Raw genomic sequence first — 21,835 nt, forward strand, 5'->3', positions numbered from 1 at the left:
AACATAAACATTAATTTTTCAATTCATAATTAAATTTTTTGACAATGCTAAAAAAATACTCTATGAACACTACCTATTCTTTTATACATACACACTACAATTTAAAACATAACATCATAACATTTTATATATTAGTATATTGGTCTATGCTTTATAGCCGATTAATAATAAAAAAAAATTAAATATAAAAAAAAATATAAAAAATATATTAAATACATTAAATCTAGCTGCAAAAACATATTCAATAACATTAAATTTAAAAGTATCAAACAATTAAACCCAACGCTTTGAAGCCATGGTGGATAAAAGAACCCGATATTATAGAATTCCACTACCTAACCAGACTTGATAGTGTTGGTAGCCAAGCTCAATCGTGTTTTGCACATAGAATAGAAAAAATGACACCCCTAACAATACTTTTTAACTAAAAAATAGTAAAAATAAGACTTCCATGACATTACAATATTATTTACAATATAAATATTTTATATCTATATTATGTTCTATAATACAATAATTTTATATTCACAGTAAATATATAATATTTTTCTAACTTCTTTTAAAGTACAATATTACACTGCTTTATTATATAATAATAAAGCAATGCGTGCTTTCCTATTTAATTACATAAATATCGTTAAGCGTCGAAGTTGACTTTGAAGTATTTGACAAACAAGGTAGAGGATGAGCCATCTAGCTTGACATTCGAGGTGTTCCGTATTCAATTTGCATCATATTCCATCAAAGACTCAAGCTTGTTAATAATTAATTATACTATTATGTTTCTTAATTTTTTTATTTTTTTTAATATATATTTTTATTTATTTATTTTTTTAAAACTCCACTCACTCTAACTTCAACAGGATATTTTTTAAAATGTTTTACTATTATGTTTCTTAATTTTCTTTATTTTTTTATAGTATTAGTAATAATAATAATAATAATAATTTTTTATATTTTTATTTATTTTTTAAAAAAAACTCCACTCACTCTAACTTCAACAGGATGTTTTTTTAAAAATATATGTATATAAAAAAAATTATACTAAATCTCAGATCAATTCTAAATTATTATTTTTTTGAGTTCTGAAATTATTTTTTTATAAAAAATATTTTTAATAGAGGGATGATAATAAGAAATTTCCAGTTATTATCTTGATAATATAAAATCTTCAAAAAAATTATATTAAATACATTAAATTTACCTCCAAAAACATATTCAATAACATTAAATTTAAAAGTATCAAACAATTAAACCCAACGCTTTGAAGCCATGGTGGATAAAAGAACCCGATATTATAGAATTCCACTACCTAACCAGACTTGATAGTGTTGGTAGCCAAGCTCAATCGTGTTTTGCACATAGAATAGAAAAAATGACACCCCTAACAATACTTTTTAACTAAAAAATAGTAAAAATAAGACTTCCATGACATTACAATATTATTTACAATATAAATATTTTATATCTATATTATGTTCTATAATACAATAATTTTATATTCACAGTAAATATATAATATTTTTCTAACTTCTTTTAAAGTACAATATTACACTGCTTTATTATATAATAATAAAGCAATGCGTGCTTTCCTATTTAATTACATAAATATCGTTAAGCGTCGAAGTTGACTTTGAAGTATTTGACAAACAAGGTAGAGGATGAGCCATCTAGCTTGACATTCGAGGTGTTCCGTATTCAATTTGCATCATATTCCATCAAAGGCTCAAGCTTGTTAATAATTAATTATACTATTATGTTTCTTAATTTTTTTATTTTTTTTAATATATATTTTTATTTATTTATTTTTTTAAAACTCCACTCACTCTAACTTCAACAGGATATTTTTTAAAATATATATATATATATATATATATATATATAAATTATACTAAATCTCAGATCAATTCTAAATTATTATTTTTTTGAGTGCTGAAATTATTTTTTATAAAAAATATATTTTTTTATTAATTTTCATAGCAAATAATAATTTATAAATATAATACATGGATAAATTTCATGACATTTAAAGAATAATTAGTGAAATTTTATTAATTATTTTAAAATATTTACTTCAATGAAATAAAAAGGATATAAATAAAAGAGAGAAATCCAAATTTGAAATATTCTTATTATTTTTAGTAAATTATGAAATTGATTTTCTTCTCTTTATATATATATTGCATAGATTTTAAAGTAATTAATAAGAAATTTCTAGTTATTATCTTGATAATATAAAATCTTCACAATAAAAATTCTTTTAATAGAGGGATGATAATTGCATATTAAAAATTAAAGTTCAAAAACTAATTTCAATAAAGGATAATTTCTACTCTTAATATTCCATTGTTAACAAAAACCACAAAAATAGGCCAAAAGCTAAAAAACAAAAAATACCACACAAATAGCAGGGACCAAAATTTAGGGGAAAAAAACCTCTAAATTATTACACCAACCTACGGGGGGGAAAAAAGAAAAATAGACAACGAGGAGAACCCCAGCCAGTCTCCCCACCCTCCCCTCTCTCTCTCTCTCTCTTTGCCCCTCCAATTTTCGTGTTTTCTCCCGAATCCTTAACCCTAGTAACTTCAGAATCCCCAATCTCCGGTCTGCACGATGGCCATGACCTGAATCATCCAAGAGAAATCAAATTGAATCGCCCTTTTTTGGATTCGATCCGAAAATCCCTTTCAAAAAAGTGAAGAAAAGATGCCGTCTCACGCGGATCTGGACCGTCAGATCGAGCACTTGATGCAGTGCAAGCCGCTAGCTGAAGCAGAAGTTAAAGCACTGTGTGAGCAGGCCAGAGCGGTCCTTGTGGAGGAATGGAACGTTCAGCCTGTCAAATGTCCTGTAACTGTCTGCGGTGATATTCACGGTCAGTTCCATGATCTTGTCGAGCTCTTTCGAATCGGTGGTAACGCTCCTGACACTAATTACCTCTTCATGGGCGACTATGTAGGTCTGTTTCCTCCGTCTCCCCCTTTTTTGGCTAATAATTAGTGACTGAAATGTTTTTATTTTTTATTTTTTTGGGTTTTGTTTATTTATTTTCCATGTTGCATAATTCCACCTACCTGAGAATGAGATTATTGACTGGGGGACTATGTGGAATTGATGTAAGAAAAGAATATTAAGAGTGTAGTTTTCCAGCTTCTTTTAAGAAAATGAATGGCAATGTGGTTACTTTTTTTTACAAAGAAAGAAAGAGAGTAGAAAAGATGAGGTTTTTGCTCTTTACTCTGTTACCCATGTAGTAGAGTTTGGTATTGTGCAGGTTGAGTAGATTCTTAGGGTGGTTTCAAGCCCATTATTATAATCCAGATACTGACTGGTAGCTTAAATGTGAAGAGTAAGCACTCTGAGGCCACCAGGAAAGTGCCGCATATGCTTTTTTTAGATAATCAAAACAGGCTGAACATTTTATCAGTTAAACTCTCAAGTTGGCAGAACACAAATTATTAGAGACATTGTTATAACTTAAATGTACTTCTATTTTTATCATTAAGTCGTGCCAAATTTCTTTTACAATCTGAATATGCCTAAGTGGATTATTATTTTTTTTTAATACTGAACTTTTGTTTCTAAGCTCATATGTTTTGTTTTATGAATTGTTTTAGTACTTTATGTATCAGAAATTGCCACCATGTTTATACTTTCTTTCTTTTTTTTTATATGCAGATCGAGGATATTACTCTGTGGAGACTGTCACACTTTTAGTGGCACTGAAAGTTCGATATAGAGATAGGATCACAATTCTAAGAGGAAATCATGAGAGTCGTCAAATAACTCAAGTGTAAGAGTTTTGTTCATTTTATGTTTGTACAGTTATGGATCAATGCTACTCTAAATTGGTGGGATAATCTATTCTCCAAGTTGGTTGGCTAAAAACTGCTCTGACACATGTTTTGTCAAGTTAAAACTTTTTGATAGAGAAGAATATGTCGTATTTAACCAGGCACAAACTTAAAATGTACCAGTGCAGATAACATGCCTGGACTGTCTCCTTATTTTTCTTGCATGCCTGTCATTAGTTAAATTCTCTTACATTTGAAAGAGGAGGTGAAGCAGAGGAGAATGTCAGCCAGAAAGATGCAACATGCCAGTACTTTGGTGTTTTATTTATTTCCTTACACCACATCATCATATCTGTGGTGCATTATCGATATCTCATTTATATCTCTCTTCAGGTATGGATTTTATGATGAATGCTTGAGGAAATATGGAAATGCCAATGTCTGGAAACATTTCACCGACCTCTTTGATTATCTCCCACTTACGGCCCTAATTGAGAGTCAGGTTTAAATTCTAAAATTCTGTCATACCCTGATTTATGCCCTTGATCTTAAATTAGCGCTATGTTCTTAGCTGATAACCATTTGTTATCACCTTGTAGATCTTCTGCTTGCATGGTGGTCTTTCCCCATCTTTGGACACATTAGATAATATTCGTTCCCTAGACCGTAAACAGGAGGTATGCCTGCAGTGATCACGCTACTTTTATTGGATTGACAACTGCTAACATTTTTTCTGATTATTTGCTTTTAAATTACTTATTCTCTGACTGCAGACCTTTTCCATTTGCATGTCAAACTGGTTTACTTGACGTGTCTTAGATAAGAAGATTATCTGGCCAAACCAGTTAATCTTTGTCGAAGCCAATTGCCACCTATATCTGTCAGAGCTATACTTTTGCTACTGTTTTGATTTATGTGAATATTGCCTATTTTCCTCCAGTTTGTGTGTAAATTTCCCACTCCGCATCGTTTACAAGTGTGGAGTCTGTGAAATTTAGCATTAAGTTTATTAATTGAAGTGATATCTAGGACAGTTTGCTTAGATTGAGACACTGCTCAGATTCATTTTAGAGAATTGAAGCAAATGCCTTTATCACTGCTTATTCAATAATATGACTAAAGTAGCCTCTGTAAGCTGATTGCCATTGTTAATTTTGTGGTATACATGACTAGCTGGTATTGCTCACCACATGTATCTTTCCCTTATTTTTGCCATTTCATTTTGCTGCCTTATTTTTTCCCATGATTAGGTACCTCACGAGGGTCCAATGTGTGACCTCCTTTGGTCTGATCCGGATGATCGATGTGGATGGGGAATTTCTCCTCGTGGGGCTGGATACACCTTTGGACAGGATATCTCTCAACAGTTCAACCACACTAATGGGCTCACTCTCATTTCTAGAGCTCACCAGCTTGTCATGGAAGGATACAATTGGTCCCAGGTTTGTGGACTCCAAGTGACTATTATTTACTTACCCTTGAAGTTCTAAAATTCTATCCTTATTATTATCTACTTCAAATATCTGTAGGACAAGAATGTGGTGACAGTGTTCAGTGCACCAAATTACTGCTATCGCTGTGGGAATATGGCTGCAATACTGGAGATAGGGGAGAATATGGAGCAGAATTTCCTTCAATTTGATCCCGCACCTCGACAGATTGAACCCGATACAACGCGCAGAACTCCTGACTATTTTTTATAATTTGCATAGCTTACCCTTGGTTGGCAAATTTTTCAAATTTATGGTTGTGGTTTTGTAGATGCATCTTACAGAATAGAGGATTTTGGTGTTTACTTGATGGAGACAAAGAAACATCGTTATTGTCATTCTTTTGGTCAGTTTTTGTTCTATGGTTTCCGCGTTCTTGTGAGTTTATAAGTTTACTTACGTGGTTTTTGTCTTGTATTTTAGGAAGTGAAAGAAACAGCAATAACAGTGCATTCATCATATAGTTTACACCCCTTGGTTAAACAACTTCTGCAAGTGCTCGATGAAATTTTTCTTTTGAATTGTTGAAAACTGACGGAGTGCTGTCATTGGAACTAGTTTCTTTTGATTTTGTTTATCAAAACACGTTTGTTTTATTTCTTGTCCGTTAGGATTTTATTATATACTGCCTTTCTATTGATTTTTGTTTTTCTATGTTACTTTCTGAATGCATATATACTGCCTTCATTGCGTCTGAACTTTCGTTCAATTTGTTGAACATCTGAAAATGGGAAAAATTCATAAAGTCTGTCATTTTGGGTGGAAATAATGGAGATAATATCCAGTCTACCCCCTGCGGTATTTTGGTGATAAACTGAAGTAATCTGTGGAAAACTAGCTTAGAAAATGGTCATGAGTTCAACAGGTACGGCTTTTTATTGAAATAACTTGTGCTTATTTTTGCATTGAAAACAGTAGAAGAACCAAACTTGCCTTGTTTTGGACCTTTGCATTGCATCCCATGTTATTTCATTGTTCTGAACACAAATGATTCATGGTTATAAAATGGGGGGATCTATCCGTGGCTTTCCGAACCTGGAACTTGGCCTAGATTGGATTTCTTTTTTAATTGATTTTGTTGGATCAAAATGGTAATGTTTTATTTTTAAAAAAATTAAAATGATAGTGTTTAGATATTAAAAAAATTGGGTTTTGACTCATGGATTGATCAGTTCTTGGACTAAATCTTATAACCAAGGTGTTATATTAGGTTGTGGTTTTAGTGTTAATATAATAATTTTTGAAATTTCTAATATTTTTTTTATTTTAAACGTGTTTTTTAAAAAAATTAAATTTTTTAAAATTTTTTATTTTAAATTAATATTTTTTTGATGTTTTTAAATTATTTTAATATATTAATTTTAAAATTATTTTTAAATAAAAAATATTTTAAAAAAAAATCACAATAATATTTTTAAACAAATCTTTCCATATAGACCCATAATAATAATATCTTTATCTTATGGATTTTGGATTTGGGTTTTGTATAAATAATAGTTGTTCATGACTAATGAGAAATTAAAAAAAGCTAAAATCTCTTTGAAAACACTGTTGTTCTACATTTAAAAACATTATTTATTGGATTGAAATTTCTAATATTTTTTTTATTTTAAACGTGTTTTTTAAAAAAATTAAATTTTTTAAAATTTTTTATTTTAAATTAATATTTTTTTGATGTTTTTAAATTATTTTAATATATTAATTTTAAAATTATTTTTAAATAAAAAATATTTTAAAAAAAAATCACAATAATATTTTTAAACAAATCTTTCCATATAGACCCATAATAATAATATCTTTATCTTATGGATTTTGGATTTGGGTTTTGTATAAATAATAGTTGTTCATGACTAATGAGAAATTAAAAAAAGCTAAAATCTCTTTGAAAACACTGTTGTTCTACATTTAAAAACATTATTTATTGGATTGTGTAGTCCTGTTTTTGCTCTTTTTCTTTAAAAAACTTAACACTATTTAAATTTTTTTATATGATTGATCTATTATAATTAAATTGATCTATTATTATTATATTAATTAAAAATAAATAAAAAAATTATTTTAACACAGTGAAATAATTAAAATGCACTTAGAAGTAAAAATTTAAACAAGAAGCATTTTTGTATTTGCCTAATAATTTTATTATTATTATAATATCAATTAAGAGGCAATTTAGTATTTACACAAATATAAAAAAATAAAAATATTATATGCTCTATGAAATAAATAAAATGCCCTTAAAAACAAAAAAATAAAATTAGTTAAAAGGTTTTAAAATTTTTCACAATGTTTTTTGTGTTATTGTTAAGTAAGGTAAAAGGCAATTTAGTTTTTAACTAAAAAAAATAAGTGTCACACCTCTCAATATTCAATACTCCCTTTGAAGCGATACATGTTGATGTTGGTGATTTGATTTGTAATTAATAAATTATTATTTTTTTATTAAAATTATAACTTGATTTTTTTTATTGTTAGTATTTCAAATTCAATCTTTAATTTTTTAATTTTTATTTTTTGTTGTTAACTCTTTTATAAAAATTTTATTTGTTTTTAATTTCATCTTTCAATCTCAATTTACAAATATAATGTTTTTCAATTTGGTCATTTTTATTTTTTTTCCATGGCTATTTTATAAAAGTTCTATTTGTTTTTAATTTCATCTTTCAACACAAATTAATGATAAGTTTTTCAATTTGATTTTTATTATTTTGATTTCTATTTTTTTTCTTGATTCTTTAAAAAAAGTTGTTATTCTTTTCAATTTCACCCTTCAATCATTAATTTTTTTTATTTTTCATATCAAACTTGATCCTCGTTCTTTTGAATTTTTCTTGATTCTTTTGCAAAATTGATTTTTCATTTCATTTTTATCTTTCAATCAAATATAAAATTTATTTGATATTTGGACTTTGATCCTCATTCTTTTAATTTTAATTTTTTAAATTCTTTTATATAATTAATTTTTTTATTTCATCTTTTAATATTTGATTGATTAGAAATTGGATTTCATGATTTTTTTTTCAAATTGGATGTTTCGGGTCTAGTAACTCGGGTCATGAATTTGAAAAGTCAATATGTGTTTTTTTTCAAAAAATCTTTGTAATTCTCTTTATTTTTTTTATCGAGTTATTCTAATCTTATGATTTGAGTCGCGAATCTAATAGAATATCCCAAATTGACTCAATCCTAATTATCAAGATTACTAATTTATCATACTAATTCGAGTTAATTAGAAATAATTTCTTGTATTTGATTTTATCTATTTAATAAATTATGAACTGAGATATATCATTTATCTTTAAAAAAAAATTCTACTCAAGTTATCCTAATCACTTTTCTAACAAGAGTTCATGTTAGAAAACTGATGTTTTCATGTACTCTTGTTGATTAATTATAACAGGAGTTCATGTAATCGCATAGAAGATCAGAGAAGTCATCAAAAGGATAAACTGGTGTTTGCAGCCAATATTAATAGGGCATCCATGAAAGATGACAGTCTCGCATACACAATTTATCTCTTTTTTATTTATTGCTTTATTTACATCTCTCCTTTATATCTCAAGTTGTTTCTATTTAACCCTTTTTCCTTTTACTTCACATTGCTTAGAGCAATATACCCTTTATCAGGGATTGAAATATTGGATGCCTACATTTCTACATTCCGATTAGTTTGAAAGGTTAGTAAGTTTTTATCTGTAGTCTCTTCTTATTGGAAAGGAGAAACGAAGAACAAATAGCATAATTGATTTGACTTATCAACAGGGTGCTTGCTACCTTTTATTCAATTCTGCATCTGGAAGAATACTGAGTTGCGTTTTTGGTTCCTCGGAGTTGAGACTCTCTTATTTAAGGTTTAAATCAATAGAAACACTGACTGCCCCTATCAGACCTGGTCATAACTCCTGTCCTGTGTTTACTTCCTGGTACCAGCTGCACAGCAGGCATGTGAACTGCAGTGATGTTGCAAGATTGAAATCAAAGCATAAAGGTGCTGCTTTCAAAAAATCTAAGATTGGTCGAAAGAGAAAAAAAAACGACAGTAATTTTGGGAAAAGATAAATCACAGTATAAGTTGTCTAAAAGCAGTATTTTGCAGGGATGACAAGCCACCGAGCAGTTTGCTCATCGATAACGAAGATTCTTGCACTCCTGCTAGACGCCACCAATTCTCTCCTGGCACCTTGGTAATTGCTTATGCCGATGAAGAACATATTTCTTAAGTTAAAAGAATCAAGTCTGCAGAATTAAGAACATGATTATTCCCGCTTTCTGTCTTTCTCCCAGATGGGTTGAGATAGCTGGAGACATGATGACTGCCCAGTCTTGCTACTTTCTAGCCTGCCACAACTTGTCAAAATTAAGGATTCAATGTAACCATCTCCCATGCCTTACATAGATGCACCGTTATACATGATGTATAAAAGTGAAGAAGTGGACATGTTAAATCATGACAGAAGGCTATGGCTATGATTTTCTGTACTTTATTGTAAATCTCAACTTGGATCATGTAATTAGCTTGTAGATCATTCACATTTCACATCAAATCAATCATGCTTGCTATTTTCAACCTAGTATCTGTCTTTTACATAGCTCATGGTATTAAAATCTGGAATCTGTTGCATGAATTATCATTTTACCAATGTACTTGAAGTTCAATTATCATCATCTTGTTCTTGTTGTTGTACTCCTTGAGTTTGTGACACCAGATTATAATGTTAATTGATAAATACAACAAATATAAATTAAATATCTTACCTCCATAAGAGAGGGTATTGAAATCCAAAAGTTTCAAGAAGCTTCGAACTTCAAGGCCTCAATATCTCCCGACAATGATTTTGCTGTATTTACATCCTAACAAAAAAAACAGTTCAAGCTGCCAAAGAAAAAGATCACATTACTAACTAGTTAGCATCATAGAGGAAGCATGGTACCTAATGCCATCCATAGTAGATGTTTGGTATCCTAGAAAATAGGTGTATTAAACATTATTGAGATACAATGTTGAATATTTGCAATCAACAAAGAAAGAAACAAAAGTCGATGCACATAGCATTCATTTGTCAAATGTGTTGTTGTCTATCAACTCTCTAAGATGGATTACAAAAGGGAAAGCAAATACCATGAAAACGATTAGGATGAGTGTTATGCATCATGATCATCGGTTGTGACCTACTGACAAAACTTCTGAAGACCATCCGACGTAACTTCACTACCATTTTGGAGTGTATGATCAGCAAGCTTCAAGAATCCGGCTTCAGCATCAAGGTCCTTTGCTGATCCATGAAGATGTGAGGATCCTTTGACTAAATCTGCTTCCCTTGCTTGATATTCCATACAAAAAAAAGTATCCTTAGATGATTTAAGGAAATGTGGAGATTATTCAGATACTTAATGGAAGCATCTATGCAAGTGACTTACCTGTCACTTTCTCGGAGTGGTTAACATCATCGGAACTAGACTGCGAGGAAAGATCCCCGTCATCTGATGAAACATGTACTTTCTTATCCCAATTGTTCAGCCGACCTAGACGATGAGGTTCTTGCCCTTGAAAAGCCTTCAGTGCTTTGTCTTCAGTTTCCCCTCCGTTCTCAACAGCCAGAAAAGATGGAGACTTGCTTTGATAAAACACATTTTCAACATTATTTTGCCCTTCTGTGGAGCTATAAGATGGGCTGAGACATTCGTATCTTTCGGTATAAGAAGAATGAGACTCTGTTTTCAAATCATGACAATCCTCATCAATCTCATCTCCAGATTCCATAAAATCTTCTCCCATCAGGACACCATATTTTTCTCTATAAGCCACGAGCTCAGCCTCCAAAGTCTTGATTTGTTCCTCTCTCTTGGAAACTATATCCCTTGTTGCTTGCAGGGCCTCTTGGTCATACTCTGCCTGCTCATCCATCATTCTCTGATACTGTAATGCCTCCATCTGAACAGCTGCCTTCTCTGCTTGCAACCGGGTGATCATGGCCATTGCATTATTAGCCGCAACAGCAGAAGCGCTTCTTTCTTCATCCAATTCCATGTATAAAGCCATCAGCGACTTGCAATCCAGACGAACCTGTTTCTTTAAATGTTGCAAAATTGAGTCATCATCTACTTCGTTTGATAGAGAAGTCCCTTCTATGGTCTCTGAAGAAAGTTCAGTTTTGTCGAGGAGTGATTTCCTTGGAAACCTAGTAAATGCCCTAGGACTAGCGGCGGCTGAATCTGTTAGTGGGATTCCGAAAAACTTATTTCCTCTGGAAAATGTAGGGGTCCTTTCTTCATTCATATTCTCAGCTTCTGTCAGCAACGGCACCATAGCAGCTTTGACATCTTCCCTAACTGGCACAAAAAATCCATCCACTAAATTAATGAGGTTGTTAAGAACTGAGTCATCAACACCAAGAAGCAACAACATGCAGAGTATTAACTATTCAAGCATTGCACTTCAAGAATGTGCATTTTATAACATGGACAAGTTTGATTTGCTTTCACTGATTAATACCATGCATATAAATTTTGCATAATCAAAGGATCTTTAAAGGTTGAGAAAAATTATTTAACCAGACCACATAAGAAGTGACAGAGAAAGCAAGAACAAAGTTAAATTTAAAACTAACATTGCTTAACTAGATGTGATGCATTCGAGGCATCTTCATCATCATGGAGCTCCGAGTCATTTTCTGAGAACTTGAGTTCTGTGTATCGCACATGAGATAAATCCAACTTGCGAGGGCCCTCATTTCTCAAAGTAACAAATGGTGCTCGGGGAGAAGGAGCAGGAGCCTGTGAGAGCACGCCTGCAATCTTTCCCTTTGAGTACGACTTTACCTTCAATGGTTCCCCACAACATGAGCACTGATGGGGGCTGCTCTTGTCAGCTGGCACCACGATGTCATTTCCTAAAGCAGGCAACCTCAAATGGCTGTCACGATCATCATCAGCAGACAGCTCGATGTCCTTATGTAAAACCCCTGCAGGAAACTTGAATAAATCGCAATCAGATTCTCTCTCTGTAGCAAAAGAAAGAAGACACCCCTCACACATGTTTCGTATATCGGAAAGCTTCTTGTGGACATGACAGTAAGCCAGACATGAAACCTCCTTCTTGTGAGTTCCACATATGGATTCATTGTAATAAAAATCAGCATCTCTATGAACCAGGACATGATCAATCCTCGTGCAGAGCAAACAAGGGATTTTCAACTCAAAGAACTTGGCGAATTCGTTGGCAAAAAAAGCAAGAAACCCATCAATAAATAGCACAGCAATCAACACCCATTCGAGCACGGCATAGATCAAGAAGAGTGGAAGTTTTCCAAGTTCTTGTTCCACAAAACGTTTAAATGATCTCTTTGCCATAGCTATGTGATCCTAGAATCAAGAACCAAAACGAGGAAAGAAAATATAATAATAAAATGTTAACTTGTATTCAGATGGATGCAAGGAGATAGAAAGATGGATGGAATATAAGGTCTGAAAGGATGATAAGATAAGAGATCATGACCAGGGAGTTGGTGACGGAATCAACCAGACCGTGATCATGACCTTTCTTTCTTTCTGTAAATGTGTGAGGGAGAGGAACTGAGAGGAGGTGGTACGCTTTTAGTTATGGAAATTTGGGTGGCCATGGCTATAAGTAGCAAAATTTTGCGGGAGAATTGAGGGCTTGCATGCAGACCATATACCTGAATTAACGGTCTATCAAGCACTCCTCAACAAACTAAATCGAGGGTGAAAAGGCAATGAATGTTAAATGAAATGCAAAAGGGAATGATCTGTCAGTTGCCTCTATCTTCAAAAACTGCTTGTTGATATTGTGGGGCTTAGAGCAGCAGGAGGGCACCTCCTTCTAAAAGAGCAGGTGCTTTGCAAAGTTGCTGATGACAGATTATTTTAATGAAATTAATATGCGATGTTTGGCTACTTGGAAGTTCTGTGAGATACATTTTGTGAAGAAAACACTCTGAATATGTGTCCACATTGTCTCGTGAGCCGATTTACAGTGTATTGTACAACGTAGAATCACCACGCCTCACCCTTTGCTCTCCCGTAAAATATTTTTTTAATATAAATATTTTTAATAGATGTACATATTAATTTAATTCAATAAAATAAAATAACTACAAAACTGTATATATTAAAAATATTATATAAAAATAAATATTTTTTATTTTTTAAAAAAAATTATCTATATAAAAAATTATAAATGAATCAAAAAAATCTCTATAAAAATTAAATACACGTGAAATAATTTAAAAAAATTATACCCAAAAAATATTAAATGAGAAAACAATTACAAGTGAGTGATATTAATTAAAATATAAATTCAAAAATTATTTTATTTTTTTGACCCATTACAAGGAAAAGTTCATATGTAGGTTGACCTTCAAGCCCAAACTTGAGTACCTGATATTAATTTTATTTTTATTATATATTTTTTAAAATGGATGAACTACCTAAATTAATAGATGGAGTGTTGTTTGTGAGTTCAAATTCTAGCTATTATTGTGATAGTTGTGAAAACATAGCATCATATCTTTTGTTCTAAAAATTTTTTTAAGTCATTTTAATTTAAAAAAGTTTCACCAACATTCTTGGAATGCTTACAAATCAACCTAACTCCAAAGGAGTTCAAAAACCTAAAATTAAATCAAGTTAAATATTTTTTTTTATTTAGATATATTTTTTTAAGTAACATTAAAACTTTAAAACATCACCATTAAATTTATCTGAAACTCATAGAAACCAATCAAATGTATTTTGATGGTTAAAAAATAACAACTTGAATAACTTTTTTTTATTGCTAGAATCCCCTCTCTAACCATAACCATTAACTGAAAAATACTATTAAACTTTTGCACCAAAAAATGACTTTTAAAATTTGAAAGAACCTAATTTTAAAAAAAAAAAATTAAAGAACCTAAAAGTATTTTTCACGAAATCTTTGACACATTTTCTATGTTTGGCGTGCTTTTAGTGTTATCTATAATAATAATAATAATTTAATATAATAGGATGATTCATTGGCCGGGCTTCAATGGTTCGCCAATCACTGTAATGGTAATGAGCCCGAGCCATGGAATAATGAATATGCCGATATCAGGCAGGTTATTCTAGCCGTTGAGATTAGACTGCAGTTAAAACCAAGTGTAACAATCACAACCGCCACCATCTGAAGTCATAGCTGAATAGCCAATTGGCCATCTATCCACTTCAGCATGCATACCAATTTACTTGCTTGGTTTTCATCACCCACACCAACCACAACTGGTGCACTGCTTTGAAAGACTGTATATATTAGAAATATTATATAAAAATAAATATTTTTTATTTTTTAAAATAATTATTTATATAAAAAAATTATAAATAAATCATAAAAATCTCTATAAAAATTAAATATACATAAAATAATTTTAAAAAATTATACCAAAAAAATGTTAAATAAGAAAACAATTACAAAAATGTTAAATAAGAAAACAATTACAAGTGAGTAATATTAATTGAAATATAAATTTAAAAATTATTTTATTTTTTGACTCATTATAAGAAAAAGTCTATTACTGATATTGATTTTATTTTTATTTTTTATGTGGATAAATGATCTAAATAAATAGATGATGTATTGTTTGTAAGTCCATTTTTGCTCTATAAATTTTTTTTAAGTTAATTCAACCTAAAAAAGTCTCATTAACATTTTTAAAATACTTACAAATCAACCCATTAACTTAAAAAAATTGAAAAACTTGAAATTAAATCAAGTTAAATTCATTTTTCTTGATCTAAATATTTTTTTTTTTAAGTAATATTAAACTCGAAAACACCACCATTAAATCTATTGGAGCTCAGAGAAACCAATCGAATCTATTTTAATAGTTAAAAATAAATTAATCAACTTTTTTTCTCATCCTTTTTTCTCCCCTCTCTAACCATAACCATTAACTGAAAAATAATATTAAACTTTTGCGCCAAAAAGTGATTTTTTAGATTTAAAAGAACCTAAATTTTGTACTATTTTTAAAATTAAAGAATCTAAAAGTATTTTTCACGAATCCTTGACACATTTTCTATGGTGGGCGTCCTTTTAGTGTTTTCTATAATAATAATAATTTAATATAAGACGATGATTCATTGGCCGGGCTTCAATGGGTCACCAAGCACTGTAATGGTAAAGAGCCCGAGCCACGGAATCATGAATATGCCGATATCGGGCGGGTTATTTCAGCCGTTGAGGGTGCTGGAGGCACCACAGCCCATTAGACTGCAGTTAAAACCGAGTACAACAATCACAACCGCCACCATCTGAATTCATAGCTGAATAGCCATTGGGCCATCTATCCACTTCAGCATACATACGAATTTACTTGCTTGGTTTTCATCAACCACACCAACCACAACTGGTGCACTGCTTTAAATTCAATTACAAGGATTCTGACATGGAAGTGCCTTTCCGCTTCATAAAGATAGATTCGGCCTGGTTCCCTTTTCAGTATTATATGGATGTGATCAAGCCACCTGCTGTCCGTGTGGCAAATTTATTTTGGGTTTAAGATGAAGTTGCAAGGAAGTCAACACAGATAATTTCAATAAAAATTTCAATAAATGGGCTGTTTCATACATTATATTATATGAATGAAAGATAAATATAAAAACTAACACCGAGTTTCAATTTTGATCAGCGAATGAAGCAACTGGCTGGTCAGTGAACTCGTATCAGTTAGCTTGTAGCCAAAACATTCCCAGACATGTAAGGCGACATGCATCCCTGCACCTGTAAAGAATTCCAGTATTTAGATGAGATCTAAAGTGGAGAAAAATATATAAAACTGCCAATCTTTCACCAAAGCACAATCACTACAATGATTGTTCCTGTCATTTGGATTATGTCTGCATTAGCATGGGGCAAATTGTGCTGGACCTCTGTTTTCTTCATAGCAATGCAGATAAGATAAGTGAAGCATCGCAGGCATCTATCTGCCTAGAACCAAAAGCAACTATTACACCATAAAGCAAACACAGCCTTCTATTGCCATTTGGTTGAAGGAAAACCATTATGGACAGGTGAACAGATATCATGACAGTGAGAGGATGCTACTTCTTTTGGCTATGAAATGAATATGAAAGAATACATGCAACCTTTCTGAAGCCGGAATATACAGAATCTTAAGAAGATTCTTTTCAGGACACGACACCATTTGGCATACTATCATAACTGCTGCATCCTACCTAACATCTAACCTTTCTGAAGCTGGAATATACAGAATCATAAGAAGATTCTTTTCAGGACACGACAACATTTGGCATAGTATCATAACTGCTGCATCCTACCTAACATCTTCCCATTGTGGAGTTTTCATCCATATTGCCTAGGCAAAACTTGCATTTGCCTTGCCTAACCTGACCTAGTAAATGATGTTCCTATTGTCATCTACCAGTCTAGACAAGGGCTGCAATGCCAAGCCAGAGGCATCAGCAGCCGTGCCATAACCAAGGCATAATCAGCCGTGCCAAAACTTAGGCATGCAGGAGCCGAAGAAAAGTATTTTGAAGTCAAGACAAAATCACACTGCAGCCAGCACAAGGCAATTTTTCAGAAAAGGCAGGGCAAGGCAACAAAAAGTCAATATTTCAATCCAGCTATGCAACATGAATATCATCCTAAGCTGTGCATTCAAAACTAACAAGCATTTTTTTTCTTGTTTGCAATGCCATGTTAATGAGAAGAAGACAGATGAATTGACTTCTATTGCATTAAAGCAGACAAGTAAACCACAAGAAAATAGATGAAGGGGGACAGAAAGTTGACAAAAATAAGAGACACAGTTACAAAACAAACCAAAACAGTGTAAGAAACATGTAGTGAGGCTGAACAAGGATCAATTACCTGCAATAAGCAAGTAGGAATATGGATAAATCCCTGCAGAAGAAGATCAACCTTTTCCAGAAGTGTTGGTGGCACAGGCGAGATTAAGTAGAGCAAACCTTTGAATGTATCGATTCCCCTAACAATTCCTGGTTCAATAGAGGCATTCAATGAGGACAAAAACATGATATTTCTCAACGACGATAAATGTTAATTTCTGGCTGACATTAGGACTCACTGATTTACCAAGAATACTGTAAGGAAAATAGAATGAAGGAAAATATTAAATGTAATTGACTAAGTATGGCATTACAGCAAAGAAAAATGCCTACCAAGACCAACACACCATGGCATATTTTCTGGCTGTTTAGAACTAACTGCTAAACCAACAATGGTTGCATTCAAACTGTAGAAGACTTCAGTATGTGGGACCTAGCATAAGAGATTTGAATTGTCAAAGAAATCATGATCATTTGACATTTTTACAAACACAAAAACCAAAATTTAAATTTGCAACCTACCAGTGCTGATATCATGGAAAGTTGTAACAGTGCACTTAATAAAATTAGAAAGGGGCCCAAAAATAAGAGTATTGGTAAAAGTTGTGCGGAAAGAGCAGCACAGTTGTTATATGCCATGAACCAACCTGAGAATGGAGATGTCTGATTTTGATGCTTGATATTGGGACTTGATAAGGAGGGTGAGAGGCAAGAGCATTTGCAAGTTCCTTGATTGTGGTGATATTCAGGTTACTCGGGAAACACTGTCTGAAGTAAGCCATTATTCGTAAATCCCGCAGAAGGCGTGCATCCTTTTGTATTAGAACCCTGGCACAATATGAAAATAAGTTGTCATAAAGCAAGTAAATGTTACTTGATCTAAAACAAACTACATAATAATGAAATTTAGGAGCAGTATTAATGCATTTTAAGAAGTAGAATCTAAACAAATGAGTGGAAGATAAAGAATCAAATATAAACACCAGAGAAATTGTTTCCAGATTATTAAGCAACCTATTGGAGAAATCTCTAGACAACCAAACACTGAAAACTCTACCATAAACTTAGAAATAAAATAATTCAATGCACAATGGACGTGTTTCAACAGATATGAAGCTGGAAATTTTATATAACAACAACAACAACCAAATAGGTAAAGCAGCACTTGCTAAATTTTCAGAGATATACTTCTACAGGGACAAGCTAAGGCAAATAGCAATCTGTTTAAGCAAGTGAAATTGCAGTCAGAATATGATAGTTTAAGGGAAAACTTACGATCTATTGAAGGAGTCTTGATGAGTCCAACTGATATCAATTAGATTAACCTGCCCACCATAACCCTCATCTAGCCAGAATTTCCCACCTGGCAGATTCTTTCTCTCAGAAGTTGTGTTTATCTTAACTACATGGGTAGGGGCAATATGCCTCAACATATCCACCAATATATCATAACCAACTCCTAAAACACAAGAGATAAAGATCATATTTTGAAATGCATAAGTACCCGTGAAATAGTGCAAGATCAAGGAGATAGGGATAGAAAAGAAGAAAACAAAATAAATGATGTAAAAGAGGCACACCTTTTACCCAACCATGTGTGTTCACAACAAGAGGCATTTCATTCTCCACTGGGCTATCACTCTTGCAGTACTCCTTCCGATAATAATCATATAGGGTAAATATACATTTCAGATAAGCCGTTGGATCTCTTTTGGAAGAAACATCACCGAAGAAAAAGCATCTAGGAAAAAAATTAAAACATTGAACCATAAACAACACAAACGAAAAACATTTTCCACAAAATCATGCTAAAAATGATAACTTCCCTAGACCAGCCATTAAAAGGTGATAATCAATTCCACCAAGTAAAATCTTAGAATCTTGATGGAAATTAAAGAAGTTAATCATATGGGAGATGTTCAAAATCAAACAATAGATCAGTATGCATAACTAAACAATTATGCAACTGTAAATCCGCGAAACATCTCAAATATCCGTATACTGAAAAGAAAAAGGATTGTAACTAACACAATAAGTTCAATAGCCCATACCTCTCTGGTGTCTTCAAGCATGGAATTGTCAAATCTGATTTTGGGAAACGAAAGAAAACAGACAAACTCTATCAATTATAATGCAAAATTAGGTGAGATAGATCTTGGAAAGAAATCTTTGAAACTAAGGAATTCAAGGAACAAGACATATGGTAAGAAAGTATAAACCTCAAATAAATACCTGGAGTTAGTTTGTCAACTACAGTGAGGGATAAAAAACCAGGAGTAGTAAACTCGGGCTGCCCAACATCTGTATCCAAATAACCTACCCTTTTATATCTGCAAAAAAAAAAAAGTGCAGTTCTCAATCACCTATAAACATGAAATTCAGCTCCTGACACGCTTTATTAACTCCAATATTCAAAGAATAAGTATTATGTCAGCAAACATAAATTATCTTCAAGAGAGACTTGATATTTGATAACGAAGCACACCCAATAGAGAATTCAACAAAATACAAGACAAATTTGATGTATGTAAACAATACCCAATAGTCCAAAATAATCGAATTCAAGCCAAAAGGAAGACAAGAAAACAATGCAGCAAACAAAACAGCTTAAAAAGCCAAAATTTTGACCATAAATGCAAAAGGTTCAGAACTTTCAACAGGAACCCAGTTCACAAAATCCAACTATTTGCTTCAAAAACCAAACGAGCAAACAAAATTCACAAAAGAAAAGGAAAAACATTGAGGAAAATAACCTTTGGAGAAGAATATTGAGAAGGTAACGAGAGAAGGTTGTTTTGCCACAGTTTTTGGGGCCACAGACAAGGGCAATAGGAGGTGGTGAAGTGGTGGAATCGTAGGCTACTGAGTCAGCAGCCTCTGACCATTCCTCTGATATATATATGCTTGGCGATGCCTCTTCCCTTTCTGTTATCGAAGCCATAGCCTTAGCTCTCTCGTTTTAGTTTTTCACAAGGGACTCGTTTATTTTGTTTCTCTGGTAATCTCCAACGGCTGCTTGTTTTATCTGCTTTCCAAGGAGAGTAGTTATGGCTTCTACAGTGTCGGCACCTGCTTTGTGTTTTACATACGATTTTTGTTTGAGGCAGCCAAATGCTAATTTTGTGAGCAACTTTGCTCAGAATTACCTTCGTATGCCACAACGGGTGAGCACCCAAAATACCGAAGCAAGAAAAAATAATGGAAGACCCCTTATAAAATCCAAAATTTTTTTAGGTCTGTTCAGTTTGAACCCTAAATTAAACCAAGGCATGAGAGGGTTTTTTTTTTTTTGAATCCCTAATTTCCTTCCACGACCACCCTCCATTCTATCTTTGGTCTCTTCTCTCTCAAACTCCCTCACAATTAGAGATGGCAATGGATAACCATCTAGATAGTAGCCAAGTGATAAGGATTTGAAATCAAGGGGTTTGCTCCCTCTGTGATCTCAGGTTCGAGTCCTTGGTTGCTCATATGATGGCCACTAGAGGCTTACATGGTCGTTAACTTCAGGACCTGTAGGCTTCCACGACCACCCTCCATTCTATCTTTGGTCTCTTCTCTCTCAAACTCCCTCACAATTAGAGATGGCAATGGATATACGGGATGTGTGTTGTGCTATCCATACTTAAAATCAAATCCAAAATTATTGTTTATATCCCAACTCAAAACCCCAAGTAAATATAGATTTTTAATACCCAAACTTGATCAAGTTTTAGATATTTATAACCAAAGACCCATAATTTCATCTTTTTTATTAATAGAAGTAATTCACAACATTAATTAGTATCAATAACCATTAAAAAAAACCAACATTATCATGGTCTGCATCAAGATCAAGAGTTTGATTTTTAAACAAAAAGGAAAAAATATAATAATAACAAAGTATTTGTTGTTGATTTATTATTATTTGTATATATTGTTTTATTAAATTTAAATATATCATTTTTTTCCTTATCCGTATTTGATTTGGTTTCCTTAATTTCTTTTTATTGTATTAATAGGTTATATATAGCAATTTAAATAATAGCTAGATTCTAAAAGGTATAATATGGTAATATATATGTTGTAACATAATTTGTTAGGGCATGAGAATATTATGAAATGATAAATGCATGGTGAAACAAGTTTCTTAGACCACACACTTTCTTTTTCTCTTTTAATTTTGTTATTTTCCTTTCTTTGCCTTCTCTAGTTAGGATTTCTTCATAGATTTCATTCAGGTTAGGTCTATAAAAATCAAATTTATTGCAAATAGTATTAAAGTAGTAGGTTTTTAGATTTAAGATATGATATTAGATACTAAATCTTAAGATTTTATAGGACTGAAAAACTCGCTCAAATCTATTAATAAGAAATAGTCAATAAAATACAGTTGTTGAAATTATATAAATAAAGATTACATTAAATCAAGTCATAAGGCTAAGTTTGGGGAGTTAAAAAATCTCATCAGTAGGCTATCCTATCAACAAAAATTTATTATGTAGAAATTACACATGATTGTAAGAGAATCAATTACTTTTAATGATATATGAAGTTTTTATAATAATAAAAATACTTTTAGACCCTTCTGGATTTATAAAGGTGGTCATTACAACTACAAAGTATACAAGCCTAAACATAACTTTTCTAATTTTATGGTGATGATGTGTATAGATGACTTTATAAATGCAATTAATATTTTGAGATTAAAGAAAAGCATGA

At 31.9% G+C, this 21,835-nt stretch overlaps 3 protein-coding genes and 1 long non-coding RNA gene across 6 annotated transcripts; 2 read left to right on the plus strand and 2 right to left on the minus strand.

Moving 5' to 3' along the window:
• Positions 1 to 2,460: 2,460 nt before the first annotated feature.
• LOC105138283 (serine/threonine-protein phosphatase PP2A catalytic subunit-like) lies at positions 2,461 to 5,883 on the plus strand. Of its 2 annotated transcripts, XR_844738.1 has the most exons (7): positions 2,461 to 2,962; positions 3,682 to 3,796; positions 4,191 to 4,299; positions 4,397 to 4,474; positions 5,048 to 5,239; positions 5,327 to 5,633; positions 5,711 to 5,883. XR_844738.1 is itself a non-coding variant. In XM_011044335.1 (6 exons), exons 1-6 carry the CDS (start codon positions 2,710 to 2,712, stop codon positions 5,498 to 5,500), a joined length of 921 nt encoding a protein of 306 aa, XP_011042637.1. In that variant the 5' UTR covers positions 2,461 to 2,709; the 3' UTR covers positions 5,501 to 5,870. The 2 variants fall into 2 exon arrangements, 1 of the variants encoding a protein (XP_011042637.1); XM_011044335.1 differs by having other exon boundaries at positions 5,327 to 5,870.
• Positions 5,884 to 8,612: 2,729 nt separating this feature from the next.
• LOC105138284 (uncharacterized) lies at positions 8,613 to 9,819 on the plus strand. The gene is made up of 4 exons (XR_844739.1): positions 8,613 to 8,961; positions 9,047 to 9,272; positions 9,381 to 9,468; positions 9,569 to 9,819. It is a non-coding gene; the product is annotated as an uncharacterized LOC105138284 (long non-coding RNA).
• A 634-nt stretch (positions 9,820 to 10,453) lies between these two features.
• On the minus strand, positions 10,454 to 12,634 carry LOC105138308 (uncharacterized). The gene is made up of 3 exons (XM_011044357.1): positions 11,964 to 12,634; positions 10,703 to 11,610; positions 10,454 to 10,605 (listed from the first exon to the last, which is right to left on the minus strand). Exons 1-3 carry the CDS (start codon positions 12,632 to 12,634, stop codon positions 10,454 to 10,456), a joined length of 1,731 nt encoding a protein of 576 aa, XP_011042659.1.
• A 2,999-nt stretch (positions 12,635 to 15,633) lies between these two features.
• On the minus strand, positions 15,634 to 20,514 carry LOC105138285 (Pre-mRNA cleavage complex II protein family). 2 transcript variants are annotated; one of them, XM_011044337.1, is made up of 10 exons: positions 19,888 to 20,514; positions 19,367 to 19,464; positions 19,186 to 19,219; positions 18,715 to 18,875; positions 18,410 to 18,593; positions 17,782 to 17,962; positions 17,468 to 17,567; positions 17,157 to 17,284; positions 15,967 to 16,043; positions 15,634 to 15,786 (listed from the first exon to the last, which is right to left on the minus strand). In XM_011044337.1, the coding sequence occupies exons 1-9, from the start codon at positions 20,073 to 20,075 to the stop codon at positions 15,990 to 15,992; spliced, it is 1,128 nt and encodes a 375-aa protein (XP_011042639.1). In that variant the 5' UTR covers positions 20,076 to 20,514; the 3' UTR covers positions 15,634 to 15,786; positions 15,967 to 15,989. The 2 variants fall into 2 exon arrangements, with proteins under 2 accessions (XP_011042639.1, XP_011042638.1); XM_011044336.1 differs by lacking the exon at positions 15,634 to 15,786 and having other exon boundaries at positions 15,800 to 16,043.
• Positions 20,515 to 21,835: the final 1,321 nt, after the last annotated feature.

Source organism: Populus euphratica, unplaced genomic scaffold (genome assembly GCF_000495115.2).
Source record: "Populus euphratica unplaced genomic scaffold, PopEup_1.0 scaffold77.1, whole genome shotgun sequence".
Lineage (NCBI taxonomy): Eukaryota > Viridiplantae > Streptophyta > Magnoliopsida > Malpighiales > Salicaceae > Populus > Populus euphratica.

What these genes read in the sequence shown, in the direction of transcription:
- LOC105138283 (XM_011044335.1), top strand. Translation starts at nt 2,710, where the DNA reads ATGCCGTCTCACGCGGATCTGGACCGTCAGATCGAGCACTTGATGCAG. An exon ending in CTTCATGGGCGACTATGTAG is followed by an intron (nt 2,963 to 3,681) that starts GTCTGTTTCCTC and finishes TTTTATATGCAG; the next exon opens with ATCGAGGATATTACTCTGTG. An exon ending in CCCTAGACCGTAAACAGGAG is followed by an intron (nt 4,475 to 5,047) that starts GTATGCCTGCAG and finishes TCCCATGATTAG; the next exon opens with GTACCTCACGAGGGTCCAAT.
- LOC105138308 (XM_011044357.1), bottom strand. Translation starts at nt 12,634, where the DNA reads ATGGCAAAGAGATCATTTAAACGTTTTGTGGAACAAGAACTTGGAAAA. An exon ending in GTGCGATACACAGAACTCAA is followed by an intron (nt 11,611 to 11,963) that starts GTTCTCAGAAAA and finishes TGTGCCAGTTAG; the next exon opens with GGAAGATGTCAAAGCTGCTA. An exon ending in CCACTCCGAGAAAGTGACAG is followed by an intron (nt 10,606 to 10,702) that starts GTAAGTCACTTG and finishes TGGAATATCAAG; the next exon opens with CAAGGGAAGCAGATTTAGTC.
- LOC105138285 (XM_011044337.1), bottom strand. Translation starts at nt 20,075, where the DNA reads ATGGCTTCGATAACAGAAAGGGAAGAGGCATCGCCAAGCATATATATA. An exon ending in TCAGACATCTCCATTCTCAG is followed by an intron (nt 17,568 to 17,781) that starts GTTGGTTCATGG and finishes CTCTTATGCTAG; the next exon opens with GTCCCACATACTGAAGTCTT. An exon ending in GCCATGGTGTGTTGGTCTTG is followed by an intron (nt 17,285 to 17,467) that starts GTAGGCATTTTT and finishes CTATTGAACCAG; the next exon opens with GAATTGTTAGGGGAATCGAT.